General features: G+C 42.0%; 1 protein-coding gene across 1 annotated transcript in view; it reads left to right on the top strand.

Moving 5' to 3' along the window:
• Nucleotides 1-8,802, top strand: part of PLA2G15 (phospholipase A2 group XV) — a 35,100-nt gene extending 26,298 nt beyond the window's left edge. The window contains exons 3-6 of the mRNA XM_074286372.1: nucleotides 50-168; nucleotides 2,330-2,428; nucleotides 2,792-3,016; nucleotides 5,355-8,802. Of these exons, the coding sequence (XP_074142473.1) occupies nucleotides 50-168; nucleotides 2,330-2,428; nucleotides 2,792-3,016; nucleotides 5,355-5,866 (955 nt within the window). The 3' untranslated portion in view covers nucleotides 5,867-8,802. The remainder of the gene's footprint in view (nucleotides 1-49; nucleotides 169-2,329; nucleotides 2,429-2,791; nucleotides 3,017-5,354) is intronic.
• The last annotated feature ends 5,070 nt before the right edge of the window (nucleotides 8,803-13,872 follow it).

Below are 13,872 nucleotides of genomic sequence, written 5' to 3'. Positions count from 1 at the left end.
GGCACTTTCAGGTAGTTAAGTATGTGTCTAATGTTTTGACTTCCAACAGGTTGATATATAATAGAACCACCAGGACTACTCATTACCCAGATGGTGTGGATGTGAGGATTCCTGGCTTTGGAGACACCTTTTCTGTGGAATACCTAGATCCTAGCAAAGTTGCTGTTGGTAGGTAGTATCCTGTCCCTCTGGTACCTTTGTCTTGGTTTTCTAAAGCATCTAAATAGAAACTGCTTGTGTGAAATTTTTTTATTCTTGTGAGAACAAAATTTGTGGGATTGAAATCCATGCTTTTATAGTTTACATAAAAACATTTCCTCATTCATTCTCATTTGATCCTCACAATGGGTTCTGCAAAGTAAGAACACCAGCTTTTATTATCACTAATTTCCACATGAGGAAACAAGGTAATTTGCTCAACTTCACAGTTAATAAGTGACAAGATTTTAGGCTTAAATTCCACCTTTCCCTTTATAAAATGCTGTTGTGTATCTGAATAAATCTCAGTTTCTTTATGTACAATGGTCACGATAATAACAATAATGATAATAATATAATAATGCTGCCTACCAAAACAATAGCTGTGAGGAAATTCAAAGATCTATAAACTTGAGTTGTGATTTTGGAGTTTGGTTGTTATGTAATCAACATGCCTGACTGCATAAGGCAGAGAAACTGTAGTTTCTCTGGGGACGCTTTGTCTCAATCCTGAGGGAGTTTTATAGTCTTAGCACATTCAAAGATTGGGTGATAGGCGAGGATGACTGAAGAGGTCCTAAAGTTTGACTCTCAAGTTTGGAGCTTGAAGGCATGGGTCCGGCCCAAAGTATCCTGGGAGGTGACAAACCTTAAGGAAGGAGGAAGAAAAAGCCAATTTTCCATCCTGTAAGTGAATGGAAGGATTTGATTCTTGTCCTTTTGAGTTGGCAGAAGGCAGAGGGAAACAGGGTCAGGAACACAGGATTGAGAATCCCAGACGTGGCTCACAGGCTGGGTGACTTGTGTTGTCCAAATCCAGTGCTCTTACAAGTTGTAAAAAAAAAAAGGTGCCACAGATACTTGGGAGCTTGGACTCAGAGTCAAGGATCTTGGTACTAATGTGGGTGATCTCTGGTAAATGACTTTTGAAGGTTTCCTCTGGGTTGGGTTAGCTGGCCCCTGAGGTCCTACCTTGATCTCAGTCAATGAGCTCCTGTTTCCTGGAAGTTGCAGTGGTTTTTTTTTGAGCAGTGCTGTGAGGCCTTGCCTCTGAGTAAAGGTCAATTGATACTTTGCAAGTATCATGTGATTCCTCCCCATCCCCCCACCCCCAGATTCAGAGAGCTGAATGTGAAAAGGAGATTTTTTTTATTTTCTTCTGCCTTTCTTCTGTCAACTTCAAAGAAATTCCAAAGTATTGATCACTCCAAGTGGTTATTTCTCAAAACAAAACTTTTATTTTGAAAAATGGGGGAAAAAAGAGAGAAAGATGAAGTGCTGGATTATAATTTATTCAGTCATCTAGGCCAACATCTGAGGTTTGGATTGGTTGGGGTCATCACTAATGGTTGTTGGGGATAAAAGAAGATGAAATTCAGAGAATCAGAATTCTCCTTTTGGCTGTCCCATTTATTGTCTGTTATCTTGGGCAAACCATTTCATCTTTTAACATGTCATGGTTAGCTTAATATCCCTTTAAGCTATATTTTTAATATTATAATTTAATTTTATCTTAAGCTTTTCTGTGTATGCAAAACTAAGGTTTCCTGACTCCTTCAATCAGGGGATCTTTCCATTATGGCACTATATATACTTCCCCAGCTGGTTTTAAAATTGGGTAATAAGGCAGTTTAATAGTTATTAGGTGATATTTGTAACAGAATAATTTTTGACACTCTGCTTTATAGTTAGAAATAACTTGATTTTTTTTTCTTGGACTTTCTGGAATTAATTTCTAATTATGTTGCAGAACATGGCAGCCAATCTGAAATGGTTTCATGACACAAGGGATTGTGATGGGCCACAGCCTGGCATGCTCATGCCAGCTCTGAGGATTCATAGACTGGTATTATCACAAATTTCTACTTAGAAGGCACCGTGGGGATAATCTGTGGTCCATCCTCATCATCCTATAGATGAAGAAACGGAAGATTTTTACCTGTGTGCTGTGTTTCCTATTTCCCCTCACAGGATGATAGCTGTTAGATCAAATGAGAGTAGTCAGTGTTCTCATGTTCTTTGGCATCAAATCCAATTTCCCATTGGACTGTTGACAGTGAGTCATGTTACAGAACTGAGATGGTCCCAGGAGCCACTCATTGATCATTTTTGTGCTTTCTGTCATTCACAGGAGCTTATTTCTTTACTCTGGTAGAGAGTCTGGTGAGCTGGGGTTACAAGAGAGGACAGGATGTCCAAGCAGCTCCTTATGACTGGCGAAGAGCCCCAAGTAAGTGCCATTGACTTGGATGCCTGGGTTTTGTGTGTGACAGAGGAATATGTCTTATGTTACCCTTCCTGGAAGTCACTAAGGAGGTGATCTTTACATTCGGAACCTGAATCATTCTGTTGCAAGCTGTTTTATGTCTTATTAGAAGGATGATACTTTTGCTGGGAAAGCTTAAAAAAAAAAAATTGTTATTCACCCCACTTCTCTCATGTCCCACCAAAAAGGCAGAAATATAGGCCCAACCTGTCACTACATTTTGTCCAGATCCCTCCAGTTCTTACAGCTAATTCAATGGATGATTTTTGGGGAGATTTTTTTTTTCTCCTATTTTTTAATCTGTACCTACCTCACTTTTTCTTTTAGATGAAAATAAAAACTATTTCCAAGCCCTCCGCAAGATGATTGAGAAGATGTATGAGCAGTACGGAGGCCCCGTTGTCCTTGTTGCCCATAGCATGGGCAACATGTATACACTCTACTTCCTCAACCATCAGTCGCAGGACTGGAAAGACAAGTACATTCATTCCTTTGTATCATTGGGTGCTCCCTGGGGAGGAGTGGCCAAGACCCTTCGGGTCCTAGCTTCAGGTAGGTTCTTCCTGGGAAAGGGTAAGTGGAGATGGGGGTGAAAGACTAAGGTCATGAAGTGGGAGGCTCTCACCCCTTATTTACAGAATTAGGATATTAGGGCCTTCTTGCCAGGTTAACCAACCCTGGGAGTCATTGAGATGTCGCTTCTTAGTTGTCTTTCTAAAGGGAGCTCTTGCTTCCAGACACACTGCCAGCCTCTGCTCTTGGGAACAAAAGCCAGATTCTGCTCTGGTGAATGTGGCACGTGGCTGGTCATTCACAGCTAGTTGTTGTCTGCTGCCTTGTCAGCTCTTTTGCCTTTTTTTCTTTGTATCGGGGTAACTGATTCAACTAGAAACTGTGGCCATGTTATTTGTGTTGGGGATAGAGGGTTTTCAGCATTTAGTGGAGTGCGATTCTCTCCTAGCTTGAGCAAAGGTTCAGGTGTGACTTGATCAGGACGGATTTTTCCTGATCCTTTTTTTTCCCTCCTAGTAAATTTTTATATACATTGCTTTATGAATTGTGTTGGGAGAGAATTTGGAGTAAAAGGGAAAAACCATGGAAGAAATTAAAAAAAAAAAATGTGACTATAGCATTTGTTGATTTACATTTAATCTGGATGCAGATAGCATTTTCTGTCCCCACTCTATTAGGATTGCTTTGGATCACTGAATCAATGAGAAGAACCAAGTCTTTCATAGTTGACTTTGGATCTTAGTGCAGTTTAAGATAGTACTCCAGGCCAAGCCAAGGAGGGAATTAATGAATTCACATTTCATTAAAGCTGCTGATCATTTGGACGGAGGCAACATAGCAGAAAGCTTTTTCAGATCCAGAACTGATCCAGTACTTTCCTACTCTAAGCTTTAATTTCCTCATCTATAACAGGCAGATCATAGCAGTCTTACTTTTTATGGTTGCTGCCAGGCTCCAGTTAGATAATGCTTGGCATAGTAGGTAGAGTTCAGGAAGATGTGGATCCTGCTTCAGAATCCCTTGTACCTGAGTGGGTCTCAGTTCTTCCTATCAAATGAAGAAGTTGAAGTCTTGGCTCCTCAGGGCACTTTACAGGTATTATAATGTCAGCTATTTAAAGTGCTCTGCAAACTTTCAAGCACCATATTGTTTGCCCTTTCCTGAGCAGAAAGTTGCAAGTCCAGTTAGTGATTTTTATTTGCTATTATTGCTCCAGAGATTCTGGGGCTCATCTTCAGAGTTAAGGGATGTACTTTTGAGATCAATGAGATTAATCTCGTTTCACTTTGAAATGATCTGGAGCAAAGGAGTATATTTATGACTCTAGTAAGTGATAGAGCTCAGACCTGGATATGGGTCCAGACCTTCCCCTATGTTTCTCATTGATACTTATGCAGAAGGGACATAAAGCATTGACTGTAGTAGTTTATCTCGCTGGGTTCTGGAGTGGGAATGTATGAGAATTTCCCAGACCAATATGTGTTTGTTCCACATCTCCCAGGAGACCTTCAGATCATAGTTGTCAGAGCTGTCCCCATCTTTAAATGAAGGGGTTGTATATGTTCTTCTGTTAGGGTGCAAGGATTTTTCTCTCTTCCTCCTGGACAGTTATTTTAGGAAGAGTTCTTTGCTGCTCTGAGCTTGGGTTTTGATGATGTTATGATGCCAGCCTAATGTGTTTGCAGTAATGAAGCCAAGAGTAGATCAGCAGAGAGGCTGTTGGGAGTTTGGTTCTCAAAGCCAGGTGTGGGCTTTTTGCCAAGTCATTTCACCATCCTGTGCATTGTATTCTTATTGATAAAATAAGGATAAAATCTGGGCTCCCTTTGAGCTCTAGAAGCTATGCAGTGAACTTGGGATTCCCTTGGCTTCTGCTTTGTGGATCAGTGCTGACACCTGGTGGCTCCTAGCTGTAAGTTTTTTCATGGATACTGGATGAAGAGAGATGGAAAGTCTTCAGTTATTTCATTCTTGAGCTTGCCTCCTTTTGGATCCTTTGGATCTCAGTAATTCATAATTCCAGTCCTCTAGAATCCTACTCTGTGCCCGAAGTAGTAGCACCTCAGTAAGAGCTATTGTCCTAGTTATCTGGTAGGGATGGCTAAGCCAGAAGTCAGAGACAGTGGCCAATGGGAAGCAAACCCTCCTTGACCCTTCCCTGCCAGGTGAAAGGACTCTGTAATACAAATCTGAGCCTCTACATACCTAGACTCTGGATGGGTCCATAGATGTTTATTCACCCCTCTCTCTCCCAATAACCCATTTCTGGGTCTTAGTGACCTGAGTGAGAGATGCTAGAAAGGTTGCTCAGTGGGCAGGAAGGAACAGTCAGATGGCAAGCCATATGTGAATAACCAAAGCCTTTACCCTACTACAGGAGACAACAACAGAATTTCTGTCATCAGTCCTCTGAAAATCAGAGAACAACAAAGATCTGCTGTCTCGACCAGTTGGCTGCTTCCCTACAATTATACCTGGTCCTCGGAGAAGGTCTTTGTGAGAACCCCCAAAGCCAACTACACCCTCCGGGACTACCAAAAGTTCTATAAGGATATTGACTTTGAGGATGGCTGGTTCATGAGACAAGACACAGAGTCCTTGGTCTATCAGATGACACCCCCTGGGGTACGGCTACATTGCCTCTATGGTACCGGTGTGCCGACTCCGGACTCTTTCTATTATGAAAGCTTTTCAGAACGAGAACCCAAAATCTTCTCTGGTGATGGTGATGGCACAGTGAACCTGGAGAGCTCTCTGCACTGCCAGAAGTGGGTGCACCAGCAGCAGCAGGAGGTGACCCTGCTGGAGCTCAAGGGCAACGAACACATCCAGATGCTCTCCAATGAGACGGTTATTGCCTACTTGAAAAGTGTTCTCTTCGGTTCGTGATGCTGTGTCCTGACAGCCTCCGCACTCCATCACCCTGAATGCCTTCCCTTCCATCCCGACGAGGGGGGAAATGCTGCTTCACTATCTCAAACGTGTTTGTGTGTTAATTTATTTTTAATTTTTGAACTTTTTAAAGTTTTGAACTGGGCCTACCCCTGCAGACCATAATTAGTTTTATCATTTTGGATGAGATCTCAGCTCTGCACCAGTGATAAAGTACATTCTCTTTCCTGGCCTTACCGTCCCGTTTGGTCGACTTTTGGGTTAAATCCACACAGTGAACCCGTTTTTCTGAAGGGAACAAATGTGATTTTTGGTAGCATGTTTGTAGAGTGGACATGAAGAGATCGGTCTCAGATCACTAGAAAGGCTTCACACATCTTTTCTGCCTTTTGGGTTTTAGTTTAAAATTCTTGTTTTTGGGGAATCCAATCATCATTGTATCTGTTGCTGGTGCTGCCACAATATCAGACTTCAGCCTCTTAAGAGTGAGAGGGAGGGAAGGATATCAATACTGCCAAAACCAGTCTCCAGTTCTTGGCCAGGGCCCTCTTACGCAATACAACACGAGTGGTCATTCAAAGCTGGCTCTAACAATGCTTATTTCTTCAGAGCTTCCTTTCCTTTCCTTCCCCTCTCCCCAAACTTTGAATTGGATAAAGCAATCATATGATCTGTTCTTCTGCTCCCCTGCACATGCGGGTTCCATCTTTGTTTTTGGCCCAGCAGTATCCTATGCCCTCTGCCCTTCATTCTACCCTTTCCTCAAGTGGTAGGTGGAGGATCCGCTTGCTGCTATGGCTTTTTGTGCATCTGATACTTTGGTTTGGATCCCTCCCCCCTTTCTATTTTTGAAGGCTTTATTAACAGTGCATAACTGCCAGATTCCTTTCCTCAGCACAATGGAAGAGAGAATTGTAGCCCGTATCAACTTCACATAGTGTGGTTTTTAAAAAAAAACTTCTCTGGGAAGCATCCCATCCCCTGGTGCTATTGTTTCATAGATTGGGGATCAAGGGAAAGAGTTTTATGTTCATACCAAAGTAGTTAGTCATCCATGTATGTTTCTGAGTTGTTCTGCACAAGAGACAGGCAGGCAGGTCACTGGTTTGGTCCCTCATATGTACTGGCTAAGGGGCCCTACCGACATGGCTGGAAGAATTGTGGATGAGATTATAGGTCTTACAATTCTGAAATACTGAATCCTCTTCAACCCATGTGTCTTGGATAAACTGTACCATCACTTTCAAGTTCCTTTAATTCTTTCTTCCATGATAGTCTTGAGGAGATTTTTGAGCCAAGTGACCATGTTGCTAGTATTGCTCATAAGAAATGGTGATTTCCTCCCCCCCCATCCTATCCCTGTCCCCTATGAGACCACTGTTGTATTTGTATAACTTAATCATTGTTTAACTTGTGTAATGAGAAATCCTACTGGATCTTGGTCTTCAGGGTGTTTCTGGATCCCAGGGACAGGATCAAAGCCGAAAACCACAGTTCATGGACCAGTGGGCCCAGAAAACACCCTTTCTGAAACATCTAGGACTCATGTTTACTTCCTAAAAAGGGAATTTGCAGTTTAGCTTATAAACAGCATCAGGTTTTCCCACTACTTAAGCTGGATCCTATCCCACTTTCTTAAGCTGGATCTTATGGAAGAAAAAATGGGGTCAGCATTGGTTTTATGGTGAACATAACCTTATGTAATTTTCAATCCCCAGATTGTTATGAGGGAGCTGACAAATGAAGCAAGGTTAAGGTTTCTGCTTATAGCCCCATTCATGCTCCAAGAGAAGGAATCTAGGGCTCCAGAGAGGTAGGGGCTAGAAACCTAAAGCTCTAGCTTTTGAGAAATGCATAGTGGCTCACCCTTTCTTGGTGTGCATCTCTTGTAACTTCTACTTCTGTCTAACTTGTGGCCACCTCCTCAGATTGCCAGCCTTCTTAATCTAGAACCTGTTCCAAGTATTTGCATTGACTTGCCAGGAGCAGATGATTTCAGACTCTCCTAACCTGGTCTGACCTCTAGGTGCTGCCTGATTTGGTGGGTCAGGAAGGACCTAAAGATTCATCGATTGGTTAATAACTGACAAGGGCCATTTCCTGAGAACTTTCTGTGTACTTGGTGCACTGACAGGAGTTTACTTGCCATGCCATCCAGAGGGACCTCAAGGGCCACCCTTTGTAAGCCCTATGTGGAGAGTGCAGGGGATTTTTCAAATCTCTGGTAATTTTGACAAGTTTTTCTATGAATTATAACCTAGAATTGCAATGCAGATCATGTTTTTCAAGTAAATATTGTAATTTTTCAAAAAGAGGACTGAGATATCTTGACATTTCATGACTACCGAGCTTGAGTTGAAGTAAAAAGAAGTTGCTCACTCCATTACAAACAGCTTAGGTTTATGTTTTTGTGGGTTGACTTTTTCTTACAAGAAGGGAAAAATGCAACTTTCTGAAACCAAAATCTACAAAGAACTATGATTTTGAGGACCAAATGTATTCTCTGACAATAAGACTGAAGAGAAAATGCAGCTCTCATCCTAAGAAGGTTAATAATACACCTGCTGAGAACTCTGTAGGAAACGGTGCCTGTCATTAGCTGTGACCTCAGATACTGCAGTTAGTGAAATGGCCTCTGGAGGGAGCGGGGCCACCAAGGAGAATGCCCTGGAGTGCATCCAGGGTCTGCTCCAAAAAAAATCAGGGAATGTTTTGCCAGGACTTTGCTGCTCTATATTTTAACAGTATTTTATATGGAAGCTATTGGATTTTATTGTATATCATATGCTCTATAAATATGTGTGTGTGTGTGTGTGTGTGTGAGTGCTTATGTGCATACACCTTTTGATCTGAATGACTGACTTCACTGAGAAATTTTGCACATGTGTACTTTGAGACACTTAATGTATAGTAATAAAAGTAAATCTGATAAATCCAGACGTCTCTTGGTCATCAAATCTGTCTCAAGCACTGGTTACATGTGGGTTCAGTGTCTTCATCCTCACACTCTCTGGTCTCAATAACTACGTCTCACATGTTAACTACCAGGATGTTTTCTAAGGGAGTGGACCTCACTTGTTCTAATAATACTCTTTCTATTAGCACATTATCATAGGTTAATAAGATGAATTAATTGTATGAAAGGAAAGAACTGGTCTGAAACCTCAACATTTTTGGGGGACCCCTTGAACCCTAATAGGATTAGATATAAAAGGCTTTGTTTTGCACTCAACTCTTCACGTCCTGAACCCTTCCTATCTTTCTGGTTTTCTATGAACTTTCCTCCAATGACACGGACTTATGCCATTCCTTTCACAAGACACTATCTCCATATTATGGCAAGAACTGGGTACAGTACAGATGGGCTTCAGTAGAGAGGGCACTATTGATAAGCAGTGTTTGGGGATAGTGGGGAATAGTTGAGTTGAAAACACGCTCCTAAACTAGGAGACCTTTCATTTGCACTCCATCATGGTGCTGTATAAAGAAACCCTGGTAACAGATGAGCAAAGGCAAGCAAAACAAAGTTTCCCCCATTTGTGTTCTTTGAAGGATCTTTGCTCACACTGCCATACCAGTCGGCAAACACTGTGCCAGGCAAAACTGTTCAGATAACTCTACAACTAAGTCATGGGATAAAAAAGACATCAACAGAGGGAAGAGTTTAGAATTTAAGAGGGATTGGGGAAACCAGGGAAACCAGAAGGTGAGATAAGGGAAAGCATTCCAGGTGAGGGGTCAACCCTCAAGGAGGAAATTTTGTTCAAGGAATGGCATTGAAGCCAGTGTCACCGAATGGAACAGTGTGTGTGGAGGAGATAAGGTTTAGGAAAACTGGAAAAGTGGCGGTTGGGGGAACCAGGCTCAGTTTTTTAAGGATTTTCTTAGATCGGGGAAGTGATAGGGAGCCTCTGGAATCTATTGAACAGGTGTGATGTAGTGAGACCTCTTAGGACCAACTTGGCTACCCCTTCCTCCAGGAAGCAAGATACATCTATACTCACTCAGTTCTCCGTAAAATCTGTCCATAGCTGGTCTGGTTCTCTAATTTATTAAATAAAATTTAAAAAATATTTAATTTAAATAAAAATTATTTTTTTAAAGCCATGTATGGAGCAAAAACTCAACCTTTGCTTGAGATTCAAGGAAGATAATGGCCAATAAAGAAAAGGCAGAGCTGCTTAATTTTCATTTTGTTTGCAAAGGAGAATGACCTTTTACATTGTAAATGGCCACAAGAAATGACTTAGAGGAGACTGGACCAGCCTAAGTAATGTGATAATAAGAGTTCTTAACTGCATTTCATGAATTCAAGTCAGCCTGGAGCACATGAACTGCATCCTTGTCTCCTAAAAGTATTGGTTGTGTGTTGCTAAAAATAGAACTGGTGAACCACAAGATTGGGGAAAAAAAAGATGTCAGCCCAAATTTCATAAAAAGAAAAGAGAAGGGAGCCTGAAAATTATAGATAGACCAATAAGCTTGACTTTTCCTAAGAAAATTCTAGAAAAGATCACCGAACTCTCACTTTTACCTTCTTGCTCCTGGTTCTTTGCTAAATCCTTTTGGAACTTAGTCTGCTTTAGTTGGCATTACAATTATAATAAATTTTGCCCCTTGATTTGGAGATGGAGTCTGAATCTATAAATTTTTTTGAAACACCATGACACCGTCTTGAAACCCCAAGATTTTTGGGGTCTCCTTGAATCCTAATAGGATCAGATGTAAAATTTGTTTGACAGTCACATCCTGATCCCTTTTTACCTTTCTGGTTTTCTTTTAGCTTACTTCCCTCCATGCACGCTGTGAACTAATGGCATGGACTTCCATGCTGTTTCTTTTTCTTTTCTTTTTTATTATAGCTTTTTATTTACAAGATATATGCATGGGTAATTCTTCAGCATTGACAATTGCAAAACCTTTTGCTCCAACTTTCCTCTCCTTCCCCCCCCCCCCCAGATGGCAGGTTGACCAATACATGTTAAATATGTCAAAGTATAAGTTAAATACAATATATGTATACATGTCCAAACAGTTATTTTCATGCTGTTTCTTTCACAACACACTCCATCTCCAGACTCTGGGCATTTTTACTGGCTGCTCCCATTCCTGGATCTTTGCCTACTATTTTCCCTATCTTCCTCTGAGTCTTAGCTCCAATTTTACTGCCAGAAACCTTTCCCAGTCCTCATTAATCTTAATATCGACTCTCTGTGACTATTCCCAGTTCATCCTGTATCTGTTTTGTGTGTACATAGTTGCTTCCATGTTTTTTCCCCTATTAGATGCCTTGAGGGCTCTTTGAGAACAAGGATCATCTTTTCCTTTCTTTGTATCTCTAGGCTTAACCTAGTGCCTAATACATAACAAATGATTACTTGATGCTTGTCGACTTGCATCCTCCTGGTTAGATGGGCCTGCATGTTCCAGAATTAGAAATGCAAGGTGACCCCAGGATTGATGGTGCTCAGATATCCATATATATATATATATTCTCCCCCCCCCCAGGCTGGGGTTAAGTGACTTGCCCAGGGTCACACAGCTAGGAAGTGTTAAGTGTCTGAGACCATATTTGAACTTGGGTCCTCCTGAATTCAGGGCTGGTGCTCTATCCACTGCGCCACCTAGCTGCCCCTCCATATATTCTTGCTGTAGTTAAATTAGGCCACTTGTGTTCAGTGTGTGGGATAGTTCCTTCTTTTCCCCTTTCCCCCAAGGCAAAAAGTACCTATTTAATCTGGAGTCTGAGGCAGGTCAGTGGTATGGTAGATAGAACCTAAATTCAAGATATTTGTTATCTGCCCTGCTTGTCTCAGTTTCTTCTATTGTAAATTAAGGATAACAACACCATCTATCTCCCAGAATTGTTATATGAGACACCTGTAAAGTAAATGAGATATCTCTAAAGTTCTGGCTTAGAATAGGTGCTTAATAAGTGCTTATTTTCTTTCTAATCTTTTCTGTGCCGTGGACCCAAGAACAAGACAATTTCTGGCTCAGGTGTTTGCTGCCACTTTGATGGGAAAGAAGCTTTGGCTCAGCTTCTTGTCACTACTAAGATAAGTCTACCCTAGGTCCTCTTTTGAACTCAGACATTGTTCTTTGAACTTTGTTGTTGTCCAGTCCTTTCAGTCTTGTCTGATTCTTCATGATCCCATTTGGAATTTTCTTGGCAAAGATGTTGTAGCAGTTGGCCATTTCTTTTTCTTGCTCTTTCACAGATGAGGAAATTGAGGCAAACAGTGTTAAGTGACTTGGTCAGGATCACACCGGTAGTCAGAATCTGAGGCTTCCTGGGTCTAGGCCCAGCATTATCCAACCACCTAGCTGCCCTTCCTGGGCATTGAGGCTCACAATGCCCCTAGAATCAAAGCTGAGAAAGAAGCCACATTTCTTAACTAGCTGGCAGGGGTCCTTATCTTGCCCCTTTGGTTACTTTTCCTAGACATGTATATATGCTTTCTCTCAGTCCTTCCCTCCCTCCCTCCTACCTTCCTCCTCTCTCTGACTCTGTCTCTGTCTCTCTCTGTCCCTCCTTCCTTCTCTCCTCTTTGTCCCTCTCTTTCTTTTCCCTTTCCCTCTCCCTCCCCCTTTCTCTCTCCTTCCCTCTCCTCTCTATTTCTGAATATCTCCCTCTCTCCCTCCCTCCTCTCATCTCTGTCTTCCTTTCTGCTTTCTGTCAAATTATTTTTCGATGCTACTTATGTATTCATATTCTATATGAGGTTTCTGAGGCAGATGTCCTGAGCTCTCTGATTTTATATATTGATGAGCCTGCTCTTTGAGAATAATAAAACAGTTCAGATAACCATCATCGATTCGGTTATTGATAGCAATTCCCAATCATTGGGCATTCAGATAATTTTTATCTCAGACCTGGCAGTCTGGTAAAGCCTATGAAGCCCTTTTCAGAATAGTGGTTTTATATTTGTACACAAAAATAGGATGACACAGAAAACCAGTTATACTGGAATACCATTGGTCTGAGGACATCTGAACTGAGGCTTACCCGCATCCATGTCAAGGCCTATTTCCTCTCGGTCATGCTGACATGTTCAGCATGTAATGCAGAGGACTGCAAGGGAAAGCAGTTATTTTGAAAGACAATTTTTATTATTAATTATTAAAACCTACAAGCTCATTGACCCCAGATTAAGAACTCCCTTGTTAGACATTCTACCGTTATATCCAGAAGCCTTGATCGGTCCCTTTCTGCATGACTCTTAAACTGCCAAGCCCTTCCTTAACCAAATTCTGTGGCTGTGTTAGGGAATATAGAGATAGTGGATTTGAGACAGAGAAGGGAGAACTTGTTTTGGAAGAGACGGCTTGTTTTGTGATCTCATTTAATCAGCTTCTGAGTGTGCAATCCCCTGTCACTCTGCTCTTCCTGCTGGGACCTTAGATGAGAGTGGAAGTCAGCTGAGAGAGGGAATACTGAGTATTTCTGGGTGGAGCCAGTGTGTCTAAAGTCTATGTTGACCTTCCTACCCCATCTGTTTCCTGAATCCTCCTAGGGAAATTCCCCCAGAAATATTTTCAGAGAACCAAAGACACACTCACAAGAGAGTTACTTCTTCTCCCTCCCCCTCCCCCCCTCCAAGTTGGTGGGCTCTGTCTAGCTAATTGTGGGATCAGGGACTGTCAGTACAGTTAATCTGATTCTAACCCTGATATCTCCCCCTCTCTCTTTCGGTCTGCCTCTCTCTTTTTCTCTCTCTCTTCCTCCCTCTTTCTCTCTCTGTCTTGCCTTCCCTCCCTTCCTCCCTCCTCTTTCTTTCCACCCCTCCCTTTCTCTCTCTGTCTTTCTTATTCTCCAACCTCTGGCTAAAACTGGAACAATAAAGATCCCTTTGGAGTAACCTGACCCTCCCCCAGTCAGGCTGCCCTGGGATTGTCTGGGGAATTTCCCCATCCCAGTTTACCTCCCCCTGGGACCAGCAGGGTGGGTGAAGGAAGAGAAAAAGACCAACCCAGTCCAACTTTATTCTCCACCCCACCCC

Source organism: Sminthopsis crassicaudata, chromosome 2 (assembly GCF_048593235.1).
Source record: "Sminthopsis crassicaudata isolate SCR6 chromosome 2, ASM4859323v1, whole genome shotgun sequence".
Lineage (NCBI taxonomy): Eukaryota > Metazoa > Chordata > Mammalia > Dasyuromorphia > Dasyuridae > Sminthopsis > Sminthopsis crassicaudata.
This window is presented reverse-complemented; position numbering and strand designations above follow the sequence as displayed.